The 19514-nt window shown below is 35.6% G+C and overlaps 1 protein-coding gene across 21 annotated transcripts in view; it reads left to right on the forward strand.

Moving 5' to 3' along the window:
• The window catches only part of DLG1 (discs large MAGUK scaffold protein 1), a 262697-nt gene that overhangs the window by 143989 nt on the left and 99194 nt on the right, over positions 1–19514 (forward strand). For all 21 annotated transcript variants that reach the window (XM_064366954.1, XM_021676123.2, XM_021676118.2 and 18 more), the window contains 2 exons: positions 1242–1295; positions 17961–18011. In XM_064366954.1, the coding sequence (XP_064223024.1) occupies positions 1242–1295; positions 17961–18011 (105 nt within the window). The remainder of the gene's footprint in view (positions 1–1241; positions 1296–17960; positions 18012–19514) is intronic.

The raw sequence follows: 19514 nt of genomic DNA on the forward strand, positions 1-19514 counted from the left end.
ACCATGCCCGGCTAATACTGTATTTTTAGTAGAGACGAGGCTTCTCCATGTTGGTCAGGCCGGTCTCGAACTCCCGACCTCAGGTGATCTGCCCACCTTGGCCTCCCAAAGTGCTGGGATTGCAGGCGTGACCTGCCCCGCACCTGGCTGCATACCGTATAATTTTTTAGCCATGAAACTAGGTTGTCTTTAAGCATTTTATCATAGCATCCAGATGTAGTACTGTGCAGGAAATATTGTGTCAGTTGAACTTTGAATATTCACCTTTATTGAAAGCCTATACATTTGGAAGAAAATTGTTATTTTGTGTTATAATGTTCTTTCATACAGCTTTTGTGTATAATTCTTTAGTTAATTGAAGTAGAACTATTAATGTTTATAAGTGTATCTTCTAAAGTTTGTTTAAAGGGTAGTCATCTTTTTTATTCTCTGAAACTTACTGGACTTGGTACTTGTATAACTTGAAATATGCACAGGAAATAATTTTAAGGGGAATTACATCAGTTTTTTAATATATTTTTCATTTGGTATTAATTGCATTTTATTCTTTAGTTTCATATACATAATAATTTCTAAACCTAATCAGAAAACCAAGATTTTTTTCAATCCAAACTTAACTAGGTGTGCATTATTCTACTTGTTTTTCTTGCTGTAATAAATCACTGTTAATTCTGTGAGGGTCTAGAATAACAGTGGTAAGCAATCATTGCAGCTGAAAATAATCAGGGGTTTTTACATTGAGTGTATTTTTAGTTTTCGAAAGTTTACAGTTCCTTTCTGTGATGGGCTTTTTTTTTTTTTCTTGTTTAAAAACAGTTCACTTTTGGGAATAATTTTTTTCCTGGGTGATCAAATGATTGGAATCTTAATGGTATCCTTGGGAATAGAAAACAATGATTTCTAAGCAACCTAGGAAGAGTTGGTCATACACTAAAGAATATACATGGATTTTATGAGAAGGCTGTGGTGATCTCCTGTGTAAAACTTAAGAAAGTCATGGCTGTTTTAGCAGAAATAGCAATTTATTTCTTAAAAGCAAATCTAGTTTAACTGCTTAAACATTTATTTTTTTTCTGTTTGGTGCTGGAATAAGGATATATTGTTTTAACATATAAAAAGCTCATATAAGATTATAGCTTAAGAAATAACAAGTCTTTCATATACTGCTAACATTTGTGAACTTTAATATGTCATGTTTTTATTTTCTTTTTAACACATTTGTAATTTTTTTTTCTTTAAAGGCAAATCCTCCTCCAGTACTGGTCAACACAGATAGCTTGGAAACACCAACTTATGTAAGTTTCCTTTCCTCCCCACATTCAAATAATTCTGCCTTTCCTGTTCAGTTTTTGATACAAATACAAATATCATGGCATTATGTTCTCTAATACATTTTACTTAATATGCTCCTTCACTATATACTATAGCTTTATTGTAGTATGGTCCTCTTTTGGTGGTTTTTTTTTTTCTTATGTAAAACAGAAATTTTGAAATAGAAATTTATAGTTTAATTTTGAAATTTTGATAGCTAACTTTTACAAAAGGTTTTCTCTGGCCATTGGTCACTTACATAGCAGTATATATTCAAATCATTTTAGAAGTCTAATCAAATGAGTAGATTTTTAGTAACCAGATTCATATATTAAAATAATTAGTTATAACTTTGTAATTTTTAATTGATTAGTGCCTCTCTCTGAACTTCATTTGTTAAAAAGCATTATTTCCCTGAAAGATCAATGGCCAGAACAACCATTGATCTAACATTTTTCACCCCAAAGGAAAATATCTTTGGAGATAATAGAAATAGTACCTGTGTATTATTGTTGTTGCTTTTTAATCAAATGGTACATAATTTTACAGGCTTTAAAAATTATTTTTCCCCTTTTTGAACTATAACTGATCTTCTTTCAGTACTTTAAAATATTTCATTTGGCTTTTTATTCTGTTTGTATTTATATGAATATGGGTGTATCAGATATTTGGGGATTTTTTAAAATATTCAAATAGTAAGACTTAATATCCAACCAAAAAAGCTGTTCTACAGTTTTTCTCAGATTCCTTATTTCATTCAACATTATCTTTCACACTGCTGTAGAATATTTAATCAAGCAGAATTTTGCTAGTATTTTCTTCACACATGATTTTTGTTCTTCCTTACTTGTTCTCTTTGTTTAGATATGTCTTGTATAGGGGCATAGTCAGTGATTAAATGTTTTTATTTTAACATCCTTTCAGCTGAAAAGTTAATGTATAAGAACTAATGGAGAAAATGATAATCTCAAAAGAAAATAAATTCATGTGCATTTTAGAGGAAATATCAAATTGAAAGCAAAATTAGCATACCAACCAAGAAACTTAAAGTTGTATAATTTGAATTTTGTATGACATATTCTTGAAAAAATATTTTCCCTGCTAAGCAAGGTATGTTGGAGATCTTGAAGACGACCCCTGTGATTGAAGTTTCGCTAGAAGGACTCACAAGACTGAGCATATAGTTTACGCATAGCTAAAACTTATTACAGCTATATAGTAAAGTGAGTAAGGATCTGTAATCAGATCATAGGGCTGTATGTCTAGAAGAAGCCATATTTAGACTTCCTTACACTTTCTTCCTCCCATGAGGGGTCACACATAGCATTTTGTCCCGCAGCAGTGAAAATGCAGCAAACAACATTTTCTGCGTGTTTCTGCCCAGGAAAGCCCAGAATCAAGCTCAACAATCAGGTTTTTTATTGTCAGTTGATCCCATAGACGTCCTCTGTCTAGGATTTGCCAAATTTCCGTGCTCACAAAAGGAAAGCAGATATTCAGCATAATATGTATTATCTCTAACAAAGTTTAGGCACATTAAACCACCCTATCAGTTAGGAAATCATGAGATCCAATTTCCTAAGACATCAGCTAAGACTCAGTCTTGAAAGCAAGCCCTTTTAGAGAGAGCAGCCTCAGACCCAATATGTTAAGTAACCCTTTTCTGTACATAAAGAAATAAGTTAAATTCCAGTTTCTCAAGCAAGATTTGTCAAAGGGTGGTACTTTATCATATTTAAAAGAACACTATGAATGTTTGGTATTTTTGTCCCTTTAGTATTGATATAAAGGAATACCTGAGGCTGAGTAATTTATTTTATCTTTTTTAAAAAGTAATTTATTGTGCCTGTAATCCCAGCTACTCAGGAGGCTGAGGCAGGAGAATTGCCTGAACCCAGGAGGCGGAGATTGCGGTGAGCCGAGATCGCGCCATTGCGCTCCAGCCTGGGTATCAAGAGCGAAACTCCGTCTCAAAAAAAAAAAAAAAAAAAAAAAAAAAAGTAATTTATTTGGCTGACGATTCTGCTGGCTGAAAGGTTGGGCCTCTGATAGAAGCCTCAGGCTACATGGCAGAAGGCGAAGGCGAGCCAGCGTCTTCAGGATCACGTGGTAAAAGAGAAAGCAAGAGAGAAGGGGAAGGTGCCAGGTTGTTTTTAACAATCAGCTCCCATAGGAAATAATAGAGTGAGCACTCACTCATTACCATGAGGACTGTACCAAGACATTCATGAAGGATCCACTCCCATGACCCAAACATCTCCCATTAGACCCTACATTTTAACATGAGGTCTGAGTGACAAACGTCCAAACTGCATACCAAGTAGCAGCTATTCTGTATGACCCTTGGAGCACGCACATAGGCAAAAACAATATGTTTTGTTTGGGTAAAACAACTTTAAACTTTTAGGAGACTAAGGAATTTCATTCCAAAATTTAAAATATGTTCTAGAATGTTTTTTAAACATTTTTTATCCATTTGTTGATTCCCTGATCACGTATTATTTGCTGTGTATTGATGAATATGAATAAGAAAAACTGTATCTGCCACCTTAAAAAACATATTTTTCTGGCTACAGTTGTCACACATTCCAGAATTAATTAATTGAAAAACTAATGCATATACATTATACAAAATTCAGAGATAAAAGGAGACATCCAGTGAAGAATAAATCATTCTTCCATCCCTGCTCTCAATCTTTGAGTTCCCCTTACCTAAAGCTAAAAGTTTTACTAACTTTACCTCCTCCTATGAACATTATGCATATGTAGGCCCATCTGGGTGTTGTTTCCAAATTTTTACCCTTTAAAATCAATGCCCTAGTCATAATTTTTGTAGATATTCTTGTGTTATGTGAAAGTGCAGCCATCCCACCAGAGATTCGTTCTGGGGGCCTGCGGATGCTCACGTCTCTTATATATAAAATGACGTAATATTTGCTTGTAACCTATGCATACCTTCCCATATACTTTGTCATCTCTAGAATTACACCTAATAGAATGTAAATAGTTGTTACATGCTATACTTTCAGATTTGTATTATTTTTTATAGAAGTTTTTAAAATTGTTTTTCCTTTTTCCCCAAATATTTTTCATCAGCAGTTGATTCAATCCACAGATGCATGACCTGTAGTTTCGGAGGGTAAACTAGACATAATCAGAATATATTCATATAAATAGAATTACTAAAAACTGTGTTAATTTGGCTGGGCACAGTGACTCACAACTGTAATCCCAGCAATTTGGGAGGCCAGGCAGATGGATCACTTGAGGCCAGGGGTTCAAAACCAGTCTGATCAACATGGCGAAACCCTGTCTCTATTAAAAATACAAAAATTAGCCAGGCATGGTGGTGCACAACTGTAATCTTATCTACTTGGAGGGCTGAGGCATAAGAATAGCTTGAACCCAGGAGGCGGAGATTGCAATGAATTGAGATGAGATCCTGGCAGTTCCTTCACAGGTTAAACATAGAGTTATTGTATGACTCAGTGATTTCATTCCTAGGTATATACTCAAGAGAAATGAAAACACGTCTATACAGAACTTGTAATGATGTCGATATCAGCATTATTCATAATAGCTAAATAGTGGAAACAAACCAAATACATATCAACTGATGAGCAGGTACACAGTTTGTAGTATATCCAGACAATGGAGTATTATTTGGCAATAAAAAGGAGTGAATTACTGATGTATGCCACAACATGGGTGAACCTTGAAAACATTATGATAAGTGAAAGAGGCCAGACACAAAGGTCCACTTGTTGCATAATTTTATTTATATCAGAGATCCGGAATAGACAAATACATAGTTACTGAAAGTAGATTAGCAGTTGTCAGGTGTTGGGTGTAGGGCAGAATGAGGAGTGACTACTAATAGGTAGGGTTTGTTTATGGGGTAATAAGGATGTTCTGGAATTAGAAAGTAATAATGATGGCACAACTCTGTGAATAAACGAGAAACCACTGAATTGCAGACTTTAAAAAGGTAGATTTTGTGGTATGTGAATATCTCAACATAATTTTTTAAGGTGAAAAAGTAGAAAAAGGTAAGTAATAACATAAAAGCAAATTAGAACAATTAATAATTTTAAACATTAATACATTAAAATAAACAATAATTTTAAACATTAATTTAAACAATAATTAAATGTTAATTTTAAACATTAAACAATTAATAAAAACAATAATTAATTTTAAACATTATGTTGCCAAAAAGTTTATCAGTAGATTCTGCTGGTGACAGTATGGGGTAAAAATATACTGATACATTTTTGTTAAAGTATAAATGGACAGAACTTTAGAAAATGCAATTTTGTGATAATGATCAAGTCTAAAAATCAGTACCTTTTTTCCTATATTTTTTCTTTTGTAACATATCCAAGAAGCCATTGCGTAATCCAACATTACAAAGATTTACACCTCAGTTTTCTTCTAAGAGTTTTATAGTTTTGCTTCTACATTTTGGTCTTTGGTTCATTTTGAGTTGATTTTTGTATAGTGTGAAGTAGAGGTCCAACTTCATTCTTTTGTTTGTGGTTATTCAGTTTCCCCATCACTGTTGAAAAGACTGTTCTTTCCACATTGAATGGTCTTGGCAACCATATAGAAAATCAATTAATGGTAAATTATGGGTGAAGGTGTACCTCTCTAATTTCTTTCAATAATGTTTTGTAGTTTTCTGTGTACAAATCTTGCAGTTCTTTTGTTAAATTTATTTCTGAGTATTCTTTTTTCTGAGACAGAGTTTCACTTTGTCACTCAGGTTAGAGTGTGTTGGCACAATCTCAGCTCACTGTAACCTCCACCTCCCAGGCTAAAGTTGATCCTCCCACCTCTATCTCCCAATACTTGCAACCACAACTGGCTATTTATTATTATTTTTGGTAGAGATGAGGTTTTACCTTATTGCCCAGATTGGTCTCAAACTCCTGAGCTCAAGTCATCCACCTGCTTCAGCCTCCCAAAGTGCTGGGATTACAGAGGTGAGCCACCATGCCCAACCAGTATTTTATTCTTTTGATGCTGTTATAAATGGAATTGTTTTGTTTATTTTTGGAGTTTTCATTATCTTTTATCCTGCAACTTTGCAAAACTCATTTATTAGCGCTAGTAGTTACGTAGTTTGAATTTTCTATGTACAAGATCATGTCATTGGCAAATAGAGATAGTTTATCTCTGGATGCCTTTTATTTCTTCTTTTTATTTTAAAGGATGGGAAACTTCAGGATTTTATTTTTTGGTTTTTTGGATTTTTTATTATTTTTCAGTAGGTTTTTAGGGAGGAGGTGGTGTTTGGTTACATGAATAAGTTAGTGGTGATTTCTGAAATTTTGGTGCACCTGTCAACTGAGCAGTGTACACTGTGCTCAGTGTGTAGTCTTTTTATCCCTCACCACCTTCCCACACTTTCCTTTGAGTCCCCAAAGTCCAGTGTATCACTCTTACGCCTTTGCATCCTCATAACTTAGCGTCCATTTATGAATGAGAACATACTATGCTTGGTTTTACATTCCTGAGTTACTTCACTTAGAAGAATAATCCAGGTTGCTGCAAATGCCATTCTTTCATTCCTTTTTATGACTGAGTAGTATTCCGTGGTGTGTGTGTGTGTGTGTGTGTGTGTGTACGTGTACGTACACATATGCTTTATCCACTCATTGAACAATGGGCATTTGGGCTGGTTCCATCTTTTTTTTTTGCAATTGTGAATTTGTGAATTGCATTGCTATAAACATGCATGTGCAAGTATCTTTTTCATATAACGTCTCTTTTTCCTTTGGGTAAATACCTAGTAGTACAATTGCTAGATCAAATGGTAGATGTACTTGTAGTTTTTTAAGGAATCTCTGTACTGGTTTCCATAGAGGTTGTACTAGTTTACATTCTCACCAGCAGTGTAAAAGGGTTCCCTTTTCACTGCATCCATGCCAACATCTGTTATGTTTATGGACATTCTTGCAGGGGTAAGGTAATGTCACATTGTGGTTTTGATTTTCATTTCCCTGATAGTGATGTTGAGCATTTTTCCATATGCTTGTTGGCCATTTGTGTATCTTCTTTTGAGAATTGTCTATTCATGTCCTTAGCACACTTTTTGATGGGATTGTTTGTTTCTTGCTGATTTGTTTGAGTTCCTTGTAGATTCTGGGTATTAGTCCTTTGTCAGAAGTATAGATTGTGAAGATTTTCTCCCACTCTGTGGCCCATCTGTGTATCTTTGTTTTTGTTGCATTTGCTTTTGGATTCTTGGTCATGAAGGCTTTGCCTAAGCCAATGTTTAGAAGGGTTTTCTGATCTTATCTTCTAAAATTTTAATGGATTCAGATCTTAGATTTAAGTCTTTCATCCATTTTGAGTTGATTTTTTATAAGGTGAGAGATGAGGATCCAGTTTCATTCTCTATGTGTGGCTAGCCAATTATCCCAGCACCATTGTCAAATAGGGTGTCCTCTCCACACTTTATATTTTTGTTTGTCTTATTGAAGATCAGTTGGCTGTAAGTATTTGGCTTTATTTCTGGGTTTTCTATTCTGCTTCATTCTATGTGCCCATTTTTATACCAGACCCATGCTGTTTTAGTGACTATGGCCTTATAGTATAGTTTGGAGTCAGGTAATGGGAGGCCTCCAGATTTGTTCTTTTTGCTTAGTCTTCGTTTGGCTATGCCGGTTCTTTTTTGGTTCCATATGAATTTTAGGAGTGTTTTTTCTAGTTCTGCGAAGAATGATGGTGGCATTTTTTTTTTTGAATTACATTGAATTTGTAGATTCCTTTTAGCAGTGTATTTATATTCACAATATTGATTCTACCCATCCATGAGCTTGGGATGCGTTTCCATTTGTGTCATCTGTGATTTCTTTCAACAGCGTTTTGTAGTTTTCTTTGTAGAGGTCTTTCACCTCCTCGTTTAGGTATATTCCTAAGTATTTTATTTTATTTTCACTATTGTAAAAAGGGTTGCATTCTTTTTATTTTATTTTAAAGAGACAGAGTCTCACTCTGTTGCCCAGGCTGGAGTACAGTAACACAACCTCAGCTCACTGCAACCTCCGCCTGCTGGGTTCGAGCGATTCTCGTGTCTCAGCCCCCTGAGTAGCTGGGATTACAGGCATGCACTACCACTCCCGGCTAATTTTTGTATTTTTAGTAGTGACGATATTTCCCCGTGTTGGTCAGGCTGCTCTCAAACTTCTGACTTTAGGTGATCTGCCTGATTACAGGTGTGGGCCAGGGCATCTGGCCTAGGGTTGAGCTCTTGATTTGATTCTCAGCTTGGTCACTGTTGGTATATAGCAGAGTTACTGATTTGTGCACATTAATTTTGTATCCTGAAACTTTGCTGAATTCACTTAACCAGTTCTAGGAGCTTTTTGAGTCTTTAGGGTTTTCTGGGTATACAGTTATTATATCAGGAGCAAACAGCAACAGTTTGGCTTCCTCTTTACTGATCTGGGTGCCCTTTCTTTCTCGTCTGATTGCTCTGGCTAGGACTTCCAGTACTGTGTTGAATAGAAATGGTGAAAGTGGGCATCCTTGTGTTCTTCCAGTTCTCAGGGGGGAATGCTTTCAACTTTCCCCATTCAATATAATGTTGGTTGTGGGTTTGTCATAGATCGCTTTTATTACCTTAAGGTATGTCCCTTCTATGCTGATTTTGCTGATGGTTTTAATCATAAAAGGATGCTGGATTTTGTCAGATGCTTTTTTGCATCTATTGAAATGATCGTGTCATTTTTGTTTCTAATTTTGTTTATGTGGTGTATCACATTTATTGACTTATGTATATTAAACCATCCCTAGTATGAAACCTACTTGATAATGGTGGATTCTCTTGGTAGGCTGTTGAGGATTTTTGCATCCATGTTCATCGGGGATATGTGTCTGTAGTTCTGTTGTTGTTAGGTCCTTCCCTGGTTTTGGTATTAGTGTGATACTGGCTTTATAGAATGACTTAGGGTGGATTCTCTCTTTCTCTATCTTTTGGAATATTGTCAATAGGATTGGTACTGTTTCTTCTTTAAATGTCTGACAGAATTCACCTGTTATCTGTCTGGTCCTGGACTTTTTTTGGTTGTTAGCAATCTTTTAATCAGCATTTTCACTGCTTGTTATTGGTCTGTTCAGAGTTTCTGTTTCTTCCTGGTTTATCTAGGAGGGTTGTATATTTCCAGGAATTTACCCATCTCTAGGTTTTCTAGTTTATACACATAAAGGTATTCATAGTAGCTTTGAATGATCTTTTGTATTTCTGTGGTATCAGTTGTATTATCTCCTGTTTTATTTCTAATTGAGCTTGCTTGGATCTTTTTTTTTTTTTGAAATGGAGTCTTGCTCTGTCTCCCAGGCTGGGGTACAGTGGCACAATCTGGGGTACAGTGGCAGGAGGTTCAAGCAATTCTCCTGCCTCGGTCACCTGAATAGCTGGGATTACAGGTGCACGCCACCACGGCCAGCTAATTTTTGTATTTTTAGTGGAAATGGGGTTTCACCATGTTGGCCAGACTGATCTAACCTCAAGTGATTAACCCATCTCAGCCTCCCAAAGTGCTGGGATTACAGGAGTGAGTCACCACACCTGGCCATTTGGATCTTCTCTCTTCTTTTCTTGGTTAATCTCACTAATGGTCTATCAATTTTATTTATCTTTTCAAAGATGCAGCTTGTTGCTTTATTTATCTTTTTATTTTTGTTGCTTCACTTTCATTTAGTTGTGCTCTGATCGTCGTTATTTCTTTTCTTCTGCTGGGTTTGGGTTTGGATTGTTGGGGTTTCTCCAGTTCCATTAGGTGTAACCTTAGATTGTCTTTGTGCTCTTTCAGACTTTCTGATGTAGGCATTTAATGCTACAAACTTTACTCTTAGCACTGCTCTTGCTGTATCCATAGGTTTTGATAGGTTGTCTCACTTAGGTGTAATCTTAGATTGTCTGTGCTCTTTCAGACTTTTTGATCTAGGCATTTAATGCTATGAACTTTACTCTTAGCACTACTTTTGCTGTATCCGAGAGGTTTTGATAGATTGTGTCACTGTTATCGTTCAGTTCAAATAATTTTTTAATTTCCATATTGATTTCATTATTGGCCCAACAATCATTCAGGAGCAGGTTATTTAATTTCCATCTATTTACATGGTTTTGAGGATTCTTTTTGGAGTTGATTTTCAGTTTTATTCCACTACTGTCAGAGAGAGTACAATTGATATAATTTTGATTTTCTTAAATTTACTGAGATTTTTTCTGTGGCCTATTATATGGTCTGTCTTGCGGAATGTTCCGTGTGCTGATGAATAAAATGTATATTCTGTAGTTGTTGGGTAGAATGTTCTGTAAATATCTGTTAAGTTCCTTTGTTTTAGGGTATAGTTTAAGTCCATTGTTTCTTTATTGACTTTCGGTCTTAGTGATCGGTATAGTACTGTCAGCAGAGTATTGAAATCCCCACTATTATTGTGTTGCCATCTATCTCATTTCTTAGCTCTAGTAGTTTTTATAAATTAGGTAACTCCAGTGGTAGATGCATATATATTTAGGATTGTGATACTTTCCTGTCGGACTATCCTTTTATCATTAGAAAAGTATTATTGAATCAAACCTAAACATAAGGAATTAGTAAATTAGGCTTTTTAAAAATCTTTCCTTGGACAAGTCTTATACCTTTAATATAATAGGATTTGTCTTGTTTGAATATATTACTGTTAACTGATTAGAAACTTAAAATCCTTGGGCCAGTAAAGAACCGAGAATATCTGTCATAAAATTTTTTCTACTTAATTATGACCTATATGTACCTATAAGTAAAGGGTAAAATTGTACTAAGGCCTTTAATTATACTAAAAAGATAAACTTATACAATTTAAAAGTTAAACAGTAAATGCTATTCCATTATACCAGCAACAACCTGATGGAAATATGAATCCACTAACTGTATTAACAAAAATGTGAAATATCTTAGCAATCAGCTAAAAATGAAATATATAGAGTTTGTAGTAAGAAAACTATAAAGCTTTACTGAGTAGCGTGAAAGAATACTTAAGCAGAGAACAGGTCGTGGTGCTGAGCAGGAAAATAATGTAAAAATCTTCATTTTTCCCAGAATAATCCATAAATTTAGTGTAATACCAATCACAGCCCCCCAAAATGGGGGTGGGAGTAAGGGAGAGGTGGGAGAGTTAGGAGAGGGAGAGAAGGGAGAAAGCAAAAGAGACTGTGATTGTGTTTTAGAAGGACAAAGTTGAGCTTAGTAGAGTGATTTAACTGGAACTGTGCCATCCAGTAAAGTAGCCATGAGCCACATGTTACTGTCTAAAGTGGTTAAAATTTAATAGATTTTTTAATTTTTCTTTGAGAGGGAGTTCCGCTCTTGTTCCCCAGACTGGAATGCAACAGTGCAATCTCGGCTCACTGCAACCTCCGCCTTCTGGGTTCAAGCATTTCTCCTGCCTCAGCCTCCCACCTAGCTGGGATTACAAGCACCCACCACCATGCCTGGCTAATTTTTGTATTTTTATATTTTTGTATTTTTGGTAGAGACAGGGTTTCGCCATGTTGGCCAGGCTGGTCTCCAACTCCTCACCTCAGGTGATCCACCCACTTTGGCCTCCCGAAGTGCTAGGATTACAGGCATGAGCCACCGCACCCAGCCAAAATTTAATAAAATTTAAAATTTAAATTTCATTCTGTTAATGTGGTACGTCACATTTGTTGATGTTCATTTGTTGAGCTATCATTACCTCCCAGGGTTAAATCTCACTTGATATCATAAGTAATCCTTTTACTGTGCTTTGAATTTGCTAGTATTTTGTTGAGAATTTTAAAATCTATGTTTATCAGGCGTATCAGCCTGAAATATTCTTTTCTTATAGTGTCCTTTTCTGGTTTTGGGAACAGGGTAATTCTGGCCTTGTAAAATAAATTTGAAAGAATTTGAGAAGAGTTTGGTATTTTCTATTCAGTTTTTGGGGACAGTTTGAGAAGGATTGGTATTAGTTCTTCTTTAAATGTTTGGTAGAATTCAGTCATGAACTCATCATACTCTGGGCTTTTCTTTAATAGAAGATCTTTGATTACTGATAATCAGATTATTGATAATCAGACTTGTAATGCTCTGTTTAGAATTTCTGTTTTTTCTTAATTCAGTCTAAGTAGGTTTACATTTCTAGGAATTTATCTTTCTTCTTGGTTAACCCATTTGTTGGCATATAATTGTTCATGGTAGTTCCTTATGATCTTTTGTATTTCTGTTGTATCAGTTTTAATGTCTCCTCTTTCATTTCATGGCATTTACAATAGCACCGAAAAATAAAATAAAATGCGTAGGAATAAATTTAACCAAAGAGGTAAAATATCAGTACAGTGAAAACAATAAAACATTGATGAATGAAACTGAAGAAAACACAGATAAATGGAAAGATACCCCATTTCATGATTGGAGAGATTAATATTGTTAAAATGTTTATACTACCCAAAACAATCTTTGGATTCAATGTAGTCCCTTTCAAAATTTCAGTGATATTTTTCATAAAAGTAGAAAATATCCTTCTAAAATTCATATGGAATCACAAAATAGCCAAAGCAATCTTGAACAAAAAGAACAAAGTTTAAGGCATCATACTGCCTGGTCTCAAAATCTGCTGCAAAGCTGTAGTAATGAAAACAGCATGGTACTGGCATAAAAACAAACAGACCGATGGAATGAAGTAGAATTGAGAGCTCAGAAATAAATCTACACATTTATGGTAAACTGATCTTCAGAAAAAATAGTAAGAACACACATTGGGGAAAGGACACTTTTTTCATTATATGATATTGCAGTAACTGAATATCCACATGCAGAGAATGAAATTGAACCCTTATCTCATACCATATGCAAAAATCAACTTAAAGTATATTCAGGATTTAAATGTTAAGAACAGACACTGTAAGACTACTGAAAGAAATCATCGGGGAAAAGCAGCAGGACATGGAGGCTCATGCCTGTAATTCCAGCACTTTTGGAAGCCCGAGGTATGCAGATCACCGAGGTCTGGGGTTCGAGACCAGCCTGGCCAACATGGTGAGACCCCATCTCTACTAAAAATACAAAAATTAGCCAGGCATGGTGGCTTCTAACTGTAATCCCAGCTACTCGGGAAGCTGAGGGAGAAGAATTGCTTGAACTCAGGAGGCAGAGTTTGTAGTGAGCCCAGATTGTGCCACTCCAGCCTAAGTGGCAGAGTGAGACTCTGTCTGTCTCAAAAAGGAAGGGAGGAAGGGGGGAAGGGAGGGAGGGAAGGAAGGGAAGGAAGGAAGGAAAGGAAGGAATAAGACATAGGGGAAAAGCTTCTTGACATTGGACTGAGCAGAAAGAAAGGAAAAAGGAAGAAAGAAAGGAAGGAAGGAAAACATAGGGGAAAAGCTTCTTGACATTGGACTGAGCAGATATTTTGAAACCCGAAAGCATAGGCAATGGAAACAAAATAAACAAATGGGATTGTATCAAGCTTCTGCCTAGCAAAAGCAACAATCAGCAGAGTGCAGAGACAACCTACAGAATGGGAGAAAATATTTGTGAACTATAAATCTGATAAGGGGGTTAATATTAAATTTCTAAGGAACTCAATTCAATAGCCAGAAAACATGTCAGGACTGGTGGCTCATGCCTATCTATAATCCCAACACTTTGGGAGGCCAAAGTGGGAGGATCACTTGAGTTCAGGAGTTTGAGACTAGCCTGGGCAATATACTGAAACCTCATCTCCACAGAAAAATTTTTACAATTAGCTGAGCATGATGGCACATGCCACTAGTCCTAGCTACTCACAAAGCCGAGGTGGAAGGATTGCTTGAGTCCAGGAGTTAAAGGCTGCAGTGAGCTGTGATCACAGTGGTGCACTCCAGGCTAGGCAACATAGTAAGATACTGCCTCTAAAAAAAGATAAAATAAAAATAAATAAATAGCAAGAAAACAAATAACCCAATTTTTAAAAATGGACAGAAAACCTGAAAAGACACTGCACCACACAAAAAGACCAAATGGCCAGCAAGTATATTTAAAAATGTTCAACATCACCAATCATCAGGAAAATGCGTATTACAACCACAGTGAGATATCACTTCACAGCCATTAGGTTGGCTGATATAAAAAAAGACAAGATAAGTGTTGGCAATGCTATAGAGAAAAGGGAACCTTTCTATACTGTTGGTGGGAATGTAAATTAGTACAGCCATTATGGAAAGCAGTATGGAGGTTCCTCAAAAATTAAAAATAGAAATATGTGATCAGCAATCCTGCTTCTGAGTATATATCCAAAGGAAAAAAAAATCAATACACCACAGAGATACCTGGCTCCAGTGTTCATTGCAGCATTAGTCACAATTGCCAAGATATGGAAACAACCAAAGTGTCTGTTGGCCCATGAAATGGATACAGAAAATGTGGTATATATACAGAGTGGAATACTGTTCTGCCTTTAAAAAGAAGGAAATCCTGTCATTTGTGACAACATGGATGAACCTGGATGACATTATGTTAAATGAAATAAACCAGTCACAGAAAGGCAAATACTGCATGATCAAATCTCAAAAGGTCAAACTGAAAGCATGAAGTAGAGTGGTGGTTACCTGAGGATGGAAGGATTGAAGACATGTTGGTCAACTGATATAAAATTTCAATCTAGAAGAAGTATCTTCACAAGATGTGTTGTATAACATGCAACTAGAGTTAATGACAATGTATTGTACACTTGAAAATTGCTGAGAGTAGATTGTAAAGGTTCTCCTCTCTCTCTCTCTCTCTCTCACACACACACACACACACACACACGCACACACACATTTTTGATAATAAACTCTTGGCCCTTCAAAGCTCACAAAGCTCAGTGTGAGTATGTTTAATGTTATTAAATTGTCTTGGTATTCGAAAGTATCAGCAGTTTTAAGTTATTGAGGATTAAGAAATAAAGTTACTAGTGGTCTATATAGCCGCTGCCTCATGTTTCACATTTTTAAAAGTACCGAGTGCTACCCAAAAACCCCCTTTCTGTGCTACCTAGAAACCTATATGAATTGGCATTTAATTAAGCATCAGAAACATTTACTGAGCACCTACCTTGTAAGGAAACTTAATGATGAAAAATCTTAGATTCCTTAAGGCAAATCTTAAGGTCATAATATCAGAATTTTATGTTAATGCCAAAAGGGCCGTATAAGCACACTCATTTGGAAATGTTTTCCAAAATAATATTTTAGATTATTTAGAAATAAACAAATGAACAAAAATGGAGCCCAGTGTAGCAGTTGTGGGATTTTTCCTAATCCCTATGTCAAGGAAAATTTATAAAGTTTGAGGTTTTTAAAAACAGAAAAGAGTAAGCATAAATTGAGCATTCAACTCAAAAATCTTTTTTTAGAAAATTAAAAGAATAAGAAATTGTTAAAAGCAGAAAGTAATACCATGAAATGTAATAGACTCATCGATAATGTTAAAACTACTTTGGTAAAGACTGATAGACTTTTAGCAAGCCTTGAGCAAGAAACAAGATGATACCAATTACCTTTAGAATAAGAAAGCGGATATTGCTGCAAATAATAATTTTACTTTTACTCATAACAAAGGACTTCCAGTCAAGTGGGCAGGATATACACATGTTTAACCCTCCTGTACTCTAGATGCATAGACATGATCAACACATCTCTTGAAGTTACTCCTCCTAAACTGAGATTAAGAAATTGTGTGTGTGTGTGTGTGTGTGTCTAAATATGAGCCTGGGCAATATAGTTAGACCCCATGTCTATGAAAAACAGATAAAAATAAACTTAGCTGGGCATGGTGGCATGTGCCTATAGTTCCAGCTACTCAGTAGGCTAAGGCAGGAGGATCACTTGAGTCCAGGAGTTTGAGGCCCCAATTAGCTATGATTATGCCACTGCACTTCCAGCCTGGGTAACAGTGAAATCCCAATTTTCTCTGTGTAAATACTTTTATAATATATAATCTCTAAGAGGAAAATGTCTTTAGATCAAAGTCGTAATAGGATTTGAATCCAGGAGAATCACAAGAATTAAGAACCCAAAAGGGTAGTAGAGATGAGTTTCAAAAGTTCTCAAGGAAGAAACTCCTGGTCCCTATATCAGACTTGAATTAAGGGTTACTTTTTATAGTAAGGTTAAGAAAACAAAGTGGCTTATGTAGGTTTTGTTATTTCTCTTGTGGTTATCATTGCATAACAAACTACCCTGAAGCTTAGTGGCTTAAAAGAACAACAGTACATTTTTTCTCGTAATGAATTGAGTGGTTCTGCTTTACATGGTGTCGGTTTCGGGTACTGGAAAAGGTTGGGAGGTCCACATAGCCTTATTCACATGGCTGATAGTTGGTGCTGACTGCTGGGTAGGAGTGTAGCTGGGGCTTTTGGCCAAGGTCTTTGGTTCTCCTTTGTTTACATCTCCCTGTAGGCTGTGAGTTTTCCTCATATTATAGCTGCTGGGTTCTAAAGAAAATACATTCTAAGACAAAGGCAAATACTACCAGGCATCAGATGACCTAGCCTCTGAAATCATATAGCATCATTTGTGCCACATTTATTTTTAGCTAGTCACAGAACTTGCCTAGATCTAATGGGAGAGGAAAGAGATGCCTTTTGATGGTAGGGTGATTTAGTCATATTGCAAAAGGATGTCTGGAATGGAAGATGTGAGGCATCTTTAGAAATATAATTTATCACAATCCCCATTTGATTTAGATATTTGCTCAGCCTCATATCACTAGAAATTTTAAAGCAAGGATTCAAATCCATGTTCATCTGATTCCAGTGACTTGTTTCACTAATGGCCTTTACTGTAGAAGTTAACTTCTTTCAGGTGAGACTAGGAAATAAATTGGAAGGAGATAAATTGTGAGCACGTTATCTTGAATGGTGACTCTGATTTTGACACAAAACATATACGTGAAATTTGTGACCAAGGAAGCACAAAAGTTCCAGATATAGAAGTGGAAAATTGCAGAATATGTAATGGAAAGAGCAAGTCATTCAGACTGGATGGTATGTAAGGTTTATGAAGGTGAAGAATGAAGGTGAGTGGTACGCTGGGGTCAGTTCATTCAGAGACTTGATTACCAGACTATAGAGTTTGGATATTTTTAGGAAGGGAAAGTTTTGAAAGTTTTAGAGGAAGTGTGTTATGGGCTTTAAAAAGATCCTGTTTAAAACACAGTGACTTGGACAATGGGGAATACTAATCTAAGCAATTAGGCAGACTGCATTGACAGTATTCCATTCCAGAGGAGATTTAACAAGGCCTGAAGAAAGGTACTAGAAATGAGAGTGAAGAGGTGATGATTTTCAGAAAAATTAAAGTGTTCAGATCTGGAAGAGTTGGCAACTGATTAGATATGTGGATCAAGGCAGAGAAGGATCAGAGGTCAAAATTATTAAAAGCTGATATACCCTTCCTGGCTTTGAAAGTCATGATACCACAAATGCTGTCAACTCATTAATCACATTTGTATTCCATTCCTTGAAAATCTTCCCCAGAATTATTAAAATGAAGCTATTTTGTTTGATTACTGTTGCATTTAACAGGTTTTCCTTAATAAATCAGAAAAATATTGTCTTGCCATTTTATATTTTACACTCTTAAGTTTCTGAGCTGTTTCTTTTTTTCCCTGTAGGTTAATGGCACAGATGCAGATTACGAATATGAAGAAATCACACTTGAAAGGGTAAAAACTATTATCTTAATCTGTTGTTTTAAAGAACTTTGCATATTGCAAATTGCATATACTGCTTTTTCATATAGAATCCAAGGGAGAGCTTTCAAAACGGAACTATATAATATTTTCTAAGTTCCCAGTTCATAAAATTGGCCAAGACATTTTCAAAACATGTTCCTTTGCTTTAGTAACCTTATTTTTTAAGTAAATTTTTTATTTTAAAATAGTTTTAGATTTACAAAGAAGTTGTAAAGATTGTCCCAAGAATTTCCATTTACCCTGGACTCAGCCTCCTCTATTGTAACATCTTACATTACTAGAGTATGTTTGTTTCAACTAATAAGCCTATATTCATACATTATTATTAACTGAAGTCTCTGTTTCCTTACATTTTATGTTATTTTCTTCAGAGGCCCATCCAGGACACCACATTCATTTAGTTATCCTGTCTCCTTAGACCCCTCTAGATTGTAATAGTTTCTCAGATTTTTCTTGTTTTTTTAATTTTGTTTTTATTGTTTATATGCACATGATAATGAAATATTATTCATATTAAGTAAGGAGTATACTAGTAAACATGGTCATTGTGTCAATTTTCTTTTCTAGCAAAATAACACAGTTCTAACAGACAAAACTGTATTAAAAACTTATCATCGTGTACTCCCCCAATCAGAAAATGACTTAAGCGTGCAATGTGTAAATTTTCTTAAGATATGTTTTCTCCTTAATATCTGCATTCAGGCCAGATATGCTGGCTTATGCCTCTAATCCCAGCACTTTGGGAGGCCAAGGTGGGTGGCTCACTTGAGGCCAGGAGTTCAAGACCATCCTGGTCAACATGGCGAAACCCAGTCTCTACTAAAAATACAAAAATTAGCCAGGTGTGGTGGGGCATACCTGTAATCCCAGCTACTTGAGTCAGGAGAATCACTTGAACTCAGGAGGTGGAGGTTACAGTGAGCCAAGATTGCGTCACTGCACTCCAGCCTGGGCGACAGAGTCAGACTTCATCCCCAAAAAAAAAAAGAGAGAGAATATTGGCATTCAATTTTTATTGTATGTTACAATAGTAATGCCACCTTATCTAGCTAGCATTTTATGGAAATTTAGTGTTCCACACAAGCACATTTCTTAAGTAAATGTCTATATATTCAAGACTAAAATCCTAGATAATTAGATTTGTGTTGGAATCGAAGAAAGATAAATCTGAATCTTTTACATGTGTATCTTTATTGTCTTCTACTTAAATTTGGATCACCTGCTCAAGTTAGGTAGCTGCTGGAGTAACATTCAAGTAAGCACGGTATTAATGTACTGTACATATTTTAATGTAGTAGTTTGTGATGTCTCCTTTTTATTTTATTCATTTTTTTATCCTTTCCCAGGGCTTTTTAAATTCCTTTTGTTTAGTCAGAACTATACATTTGTATTCTTCACTGGTTGAAGAACTTGAGTACCTAAGTAACTTGGTAACCTCCCATCATCCACTGATACTGTTGTTAAGATTCAGGT

The sequence above is a fragment of the Aotus nancymaae genome, unplaced genomic scaffold (genome assembly GCF_030222135.1).
Source record: "Aotus nancymaae isolate 86718 unplaced genomic scaffold, 86718_ANA_hifiasm-v0.15.2.pri h1tg000067l, whole genome shotgun sequence".
Taxonomy (NCBI): Eukaryota; Metazoa; Chordata; class Mammalia; order Primates; family Aotidae; genus Aotus; species Aotus nancymaae.